A 6631-nucleotide genomic window follows, 5' to 3' on the forward strand; every position below is an offset into this window, starting at 1 on the left:
ATAAAGTTGTCTCGATAAAAAAAATACCACAAAATCCTCATTTTCCATTTTTCCACAGACTCTTAAAAACTTCCCCATGGAACAGCATCAGTGTGTAGAACTGGGTGCAGCAGCCACTTGGTGGGGGGCCAGTGAGTGCCTGATGGATCTGGGGCATCCACACGTGGGGCGCAGGAGTGGGGGAAGCAGAGGGTGTCCAGGCTGGGCAGGGCCAGGATGACATCCTGAATGTGGAGGTGACCATGGAGGGCTGTGAGCAGGGGGCTGCCGTGTTCTGCCCTGCACTTTAGAAAGACCATTCTGGAGGCAGCATGGAGACTGGGTCAAGGGAGGCAGCTGGAGACAGAGTCCTGTTTCCAGGGCTCTGCTGACCCCTTCCAAGGGTCCAGCCCACAAAGGCTGCTCATCAGAGACCCAAGCTGGCCAGGAGCCCCAGGCAGGGGTGGGGAGGCAGGCCCCAGACTTATCCGTGAGCTGGGGTGGGGCCGGGCAGGTCTGGACAGTGCTACTGGTCCTGTTGGAAGTAGAACTTGGTGACCGTCGTGGGTTCTTCGGGCTTGTTGGTGATGCCGACGGGCCGATCAGCTTCCAGCGCCGTGCAGAGGAACCAGCCCGGGCAGGCGGCTGACTCAAAGCTGGTGGTGGGGCCGTTCTCTGAGCAGATGAAGGTGAAGCGCTTGTCCTGCTCCTTGTCCTTGTTCAGGTCCGTGATGTTAACCGCCTGGAAGCCGAGAGAGGGGCAGGTGATTGCTGAGGGCCTGGGGAGTCCTGCACTGCCGCCTCTCTGTGCCCCTGGCCGCCACCAGGCCCTCAGGCCAGCTCAGAGGAAGTGCTAGAGAAATACTGGCCTGGAGTCCCGGGTCGCTTAGAACAGCACTGATACAAAGAGGCTGTCCTATTGTCACATCTTGACTTGGGGAAATCTGGCCACTCTGGTCATGGGCCAGTAAGTCTGGCAAACACGTGGCTCCATCAGCAGAGGCCAAGGACTCTGGAGGCTGCTTCTCTGTCAGGGTCTGAGCCCTGAGGGGGGGAGGGGGGGAGAAGGTGGGCAGAGAGCATCGCAGCTCATTTGACGGGTTACACGCAATACCTCGGCCACCCCTACTCCACACGGAATGGCAGTCACCCTCCAAAAATGTGTCCCTGCCTGCTGGTGGAGGAAAGTGGCCGCAGTTATAGCCGTTCACATTGGGGTTAAGATCTCACCCAACAAGCCCCTGAGACAAAGCTGTCTTTTCCCAGGGCTGGGCAGCCTGTTAATATCATGTGGGATCAAGGAGTATGGAGCCCTGCATGGGCTGCCGACTAATCAACTTGAGTAGATAAAGATTGGAAGAAAAAGGTCCTGAGGGTTGGCTTTACTAGAAGAGGGCGGATCCAAGTGGGTTGGGGACCCCGGAGCAAGAGAATGTCACACGGTGATTCAGGTCCTGTGCCAGGCTTACAGTGGTGGCCTCCTAGAGTTCACACCCCTGTGCACTGCCCTCACACTGAGTCTAGACTTAGCCAAGTGCCTGGCTTTGGCCAACAGGATGATGCAAGCAGAAGTTTGATAAGCGCTCGCACATCAAGCCTTGTCTCTTTGGAATAGTCCCTCTTGGAAGCCATCCGTCATGCTGTGAGGAAGCTCAGGCTGACCACTGACTGAGACCACATGGACAGAGAGCCTGGAGGATACCCCAGGGCCAGCCATGTGCCCTGCTGAGTGCAGCTGCAAGACTGAGCCCAGTGTGTTCCACCATGTGGAATAGAACTGCCTGGCAAATCCTAGTCCACCCACAGAGTTGCAAGAAAGAACACATTGCAGATGTTTTAAGCCACTGAGTTTTGGGTGGTTTGATAATGAAATGGGTCCTTACCTCCAGCTGGAGCCTGGTCTCATCCCCAGACTTGACACAGGACAGGCTCAGCTTCCCTTCGTGGATCCCCAGGAACACAACGTGAGGATCAATGGGCACCACATCTATCTTTTCTGGGGAATTGCAGAGGGGAGGGTCCAGTTAGCAGAGAAAAGAGGAGGCAGAGAAGGTCAAGAGACCCTGGGTGTTTCCCGCCCCTGCCCCAGCTAAAGCCCCAGGTCAGAAGGACAGCAAGTCCTCATCTCCCTGGTGGGCATCACGTCGAGCCAAGCACACTACCGTGTTCCTCCCACAGGACCGAGTCCCCTGGATTCTGCACCCCGTGATCTTTCCCCTTCCTCACTTATGGCACAGGATAGCTGTGTCCAGGTGGACAGGAGTAGTGCTGGTGGGCAGGGAAAACAGCACGGGAGGTCACTGTCAGCCTCCACGGAAGCCTGGGGGCCTTCGAACCCACCCTTTCCCCTTAGTAGTCTCCACACCCTCATGCAGCAATAAAAATCCCAGCCACCCTGTACTTCAGCGTGTTCGTTAGGAGAATCACCAGGACAGGAAAAGGAGGCATGTACGCTCTTGGGGCAAGGCAGGGGGAGAGAACAAGGGAATGGGGAAGGCGGGGATGTGGAGATCATGCCACGCTATAATGCCAAACGGGGAGGTGAAACCATCTCAGAACGCCCATGTTAAAAGCACCTCCCGGGGCCAGCCCGGTGGCGCACTGCTACAGTGCGCCGCTTGGGAGTACGGTGGCGCTCCCGCCGAGGGTTCGGATCCCACATACAGACCGGTTCCCGCTCACCGGCTGAGCAAGTTGCGGGCGCAACACCGAGGGTTGCGATCCCGTTGCCGGTCATGAAAAAAGACAAAAAGGAAAAAAAAAAAAAAAGCACCTCCCATCATCCAACTGCCCTCTTCTTACTAAAGGGGAAACTGAGGAATGTGGTGGGTGAAGCTTGTCCGTGTTCATCCAGCTTGTTTAGAGCACAGACCAGAATATGACTAACTACGGTGTCCATGATCAAGGAACAAAGCCCAGCCCTATATGTGGTGTGTTAATCTGGAGTGGGGTTAGGGTTTGAACAACACAGGAACATGGGCGGCTTCATAGGCACAGGAGGAAGGGAAGGGTCCAGCAAGTCTTCTGGTCTCTGCTCCTGCCAGCGGTGGCCCTGGGACCCCTGTGCCTATAGGTGGGGGCTCCTGACCTGGACTCTACCTCTCCCCACCTTCTTGAGGCTGCCCTCATATGTACCCTCGAGTGGCCAGGCCTCCCCAGGCTCAGACTGGGAACAAAGACCCTGCACCTAAGGTTTGTGGAAGCAGACCATGATTCTGCAGACCCCAGGGGCAAAGTGACCTGATGCCCACACAACACTGGCTTTCCTGGCAATCATTCACCTTCTAATTTAGTATTTGGTCCTTGCAAGTATCCAGCAATCAGTTGGTTGTTCCTCAGGTAGAAGGTCTTCTGGTTAATGTCCCAGATTCTGAAAAACAAAAGGAATTAGCTGGACTGGACAGTCACTGTGTGCCTGGTCCTGTGCTTAGCACCATCCTGCGTTCCCTAGAGCTCACCGAATCTACATCTGGCTCTGCCAGGGGTGTGGTATGTTAGTGCACCCATGGCACAGATGAGAAGACTGAGGCCCACACTGGTTAAGAGACCGGCCTGACACGCAGCTGGCGAGCAGAGAGCCCATGTTCTACCCCTCTCCTCGCCTTGCTCCTCACTGCAGACTCTCGGGGGAGGCACCCTCTGGGACAAAGCACGCTCTGGGACAGAGCAACAGAACTTTCTGGTTTGCAGAAATCTTCTCTATCCACCCTGTCCAATATGGTAGCCACTGGCCACATGTGGCTACTGAGCTCTTGAACTGTGGGTAGTCAAGGATCTGAATTTTAAATTTTCTTCTATTTTCATTCATTTAAATGTAAATTTAAATAGCCCCCTGAGACTAGCTAACTCACTCCCAGCCTAGGACTGGGAGGGTCTGTCCCTAGAGTCTTTCCTCCATCAGCCAGTGACCTGCTTTGGGTCAGCAGGAGCAGCCGTCCCTGGGAATGAGCCAGCTTCCTCTCGAGCTCACCCAGTGACCTGTTTGTGGCTCCTAATCCTTCTTCTCAGTGAAGGGTGCCTCTAGCTGAGAGCGGGCCTGGCAGCTGTAAGATGTGGTACACAGCCTGGCCAGGTGACCTCAGACCTGTGCCTCATCCCCTCACCCTCCAAGTGTGGCTAACTGCACCCGTCTCATCAGGTGGCGTTGAGGGGCCCATGAGCTCGAGGAGGGGTGGTCAGGCACACCGAAACACTTTGCATGTGTGAGCGTTTGACGTCCGGTGATCATCTCCTGGATAAGTCTCGGTTTGGAGGTATTAAGCATCTCCTGCCAGGGGTCTCCAGGGGCATCTCTTGGAGCTCCCAGCTGATAAGAGGAGGCCAAGGTAAACCGGGAAGCGGACAGTTCCCACGTCAGGGAAAGGAGGCCCCCGTCCTGGGCATGCACACGCTCACACTCACACTCACACTCGAGTTTCAACCTGTAGCCTCAGGTCAGAAAAACATAGAGGTCAAGGGGGAAGCCACCCCAACCTGACTTCACTCGTGGGAATCACAGGGCAGAGGGCACACGTGGGCAGCACTCCCATGCTTGTCAGCATCACAGCCTGTCATTTTCGCAGCTGTGGCTGTGATGTCTCACAAAGCCCCGACCCAAGTTTTAAAATCGCGAAAGTTTCCCAGCACTTTACGGTTCACAAAACACTGTTACACTATTATCTGTGCATTTAATCTTCACAGCTTGCAGTGAGATCTCACGGCTCCCATGTAACAGATGGAGAAACTGAGGCCCCAGGAGACTGGGATCCTCCAGTGTGTCGACAAGGCAGGCATAGCCCACAGTCAGCCTGGGCCTGGAGGCTGGGCCCCGCCTGTGGTGCCCCCTCTGTTCTCTACCCAGCACACTCTGCCACTCCTGAACCGCAGCAGTACTCCTCAGTGTGTCTGTCACCTGCTGAGCTGCCACAGTCTCTGGGATGGTAACCAGGCCTGTGGTCCTGCTCTCCACATCTGGGATATTTTTAAATATGAGCCCCTAAGACTGTGCATGTGGCAGCCCTTTTTTAAATGGACATCTCTTCCCAGCCCAAACCCAGTTCTCAGACCCCACAGAGCCGGCAGCCCCAGGAGGCTGTGACGTGTCACCAACTTCCAGCCGTCAACCCCCAAGTCCTTGGGGCAGCCTTACCTGAAGGTTTGCATCTTGTAGGGTCTCTTTCCGGAGGGGTGGCAGATTGCATCTGAATGGAAGAGGAAGAGGAGGAGAGAGATTAGGTAGCTGCGGGAGCCCCTGCAGATTTCCATCGTGCAGCTACAGCCCGGTGGAGGACAGTGCCATGTCAGGGCCAGAGTCGCTGCTTATAAAGAAAGTAGTCACTCACCCAACTAGGCAGCTGCCACCCTGTCCCATTCTGAGACACGGAAATACCCTCACATTTCCAAAAAGAGAAACCCTTGCTGTTGTCACTTTCAACCCTGCCGAGTGTCGCAATGAGGTGTTGTAACCGACTCCCTCCCCCTTTTCCCCTATGCAATTTCCCCAAAGTTGAGATTTCTATTTCCCCTTCATTGAGTCCCTGGGAAGAAGAGCCCAACGAAAACCAAACTCCCTCATTTGCCTGACAGGTACCCTCAGGCTGTTGATTTTTTAAAAAATGGATTTGAGCAAAAATGTCCCCCTTTCATAATAAAGCCCAGTGAGGGGGCTCCCAGCCCTTGGGCAGTCTTGTGTCTGAAGAAGGGACAGTGTTGGTCTCTGGACCATGGACTGGCAAACACTCTGCAAAGGACCAGATAGAAAATATTTCAGGCTTTGTGGGCCATTCATTTTCTGCCACAATTACTGAACATGACTGTTGTGGTGCAAAAAACAGCCATAGCCGATCTGTAAACCAATGAGCCTAACTGTGTTGCAATACAACTTTGTTTACAAAAACAGAGTGGACCGGATTTGCCCTGAAGTCTGCTGACCCCTGCTCTAGAGAAAAGTGAAATCTCCTCAAGAGGAGCTTTCAAACCAACTCTCTTGCCGTTATCCCACATCTTTAAAGTTATAGTCTCAGAAGAACAGAGTGAACTCAGCACTTGGACAGAAAGGCGTCCAGAATCCACCTCTGCCACTTGCCATTTAACACCAGTGTGACCTTGAACAAGTCACTTTACTGATTTGGGCTTCTGCCTCCTCTTTCTCAGAATCAGGGTGATCATGTCTTCCTCACAGGTGGAGAGAAGGAAGGAAAGGAGGGATGGAGGGAGGGGGAAAGATCCCGGTCCATAGTGGGCCCTACACGTTAACTTCCTTCCGTACAGTATTCTACCCAGGGAAAAGGTAAGCATACTCTCATCTGTGGATAGAAAAGTCAAAGAGGGTTTCCGCACCATCCATGTGATGGGCAGTACAAGAGCAGAAGCGGATTTTGTAGTGTTTTACAGCTAGACGGGTACCCAGCAATCATCCTATTCCACCTTGGCATGGTTTTCAAGAAGATCCAGAAAGACCCAGAAAGGGGAAGGGACCTGATCACGGTCACACAGCTTGTTAATGCCAAAGGGTCGCCCAGACACCCAGGTCTCCAGCCCCAGCATCCTCCTGCAACGACAGTTGATCTTGATGAGTTTGACTTTACTTTCAATGAACAAATCAGAGTCTGTGTCTAAATAAGGGTTAAATCCTTCAGAGGAAGAAGGCTACAGATGAATTCCCCACGTCTTT

General features: G+C 53.9%; 1 protein-coding gene across 1 annotated transcript; it reads right to left on the reverse strand.

Annotated features, from left to right (window-relative positions):
* Nucleotides 1-384: 384 nt before the first annotated feature.
* Nucleotides 385-5223, reverse strand: IL1RN (interleukin 1 receptor antagonist). Its single transcript, XM_008579218.1, has 4 exons — nt 5108-5223; nt 3261-3349; nt 1863-1975; nt 385-721 (listed from the first exon to the last, which is right to left on the reverse strand). Exons 1-4 carry the CDS (start codon nt 5221-5223, stop codon nt 506-508), a joined length of 534 nt encoding a protein of 177 aa, XP_008577440.1. The 3' UTR covers nt 385-505.
* Between the last annotated feature and the right edge of the window lie 1408 nt (nt 5224-6631).

Source organism: Galeopterus variegatus, unplaced genomic scaffold (genome assembly GCF_000696425.1).
Source record: "Galeopterus variegatus unplaced genomic scaffold, G_variegatus-3.0.2 Scaffold1836, whole genome shotgun sequence".
NCBI classification, from domain to species: domain Eukaryota; kingdom Metazoa; phylum Chordata; class Mammalia; order Dermoptera; family Cynocephalidae; genus Galeopterus; species Galeopterus variegatus.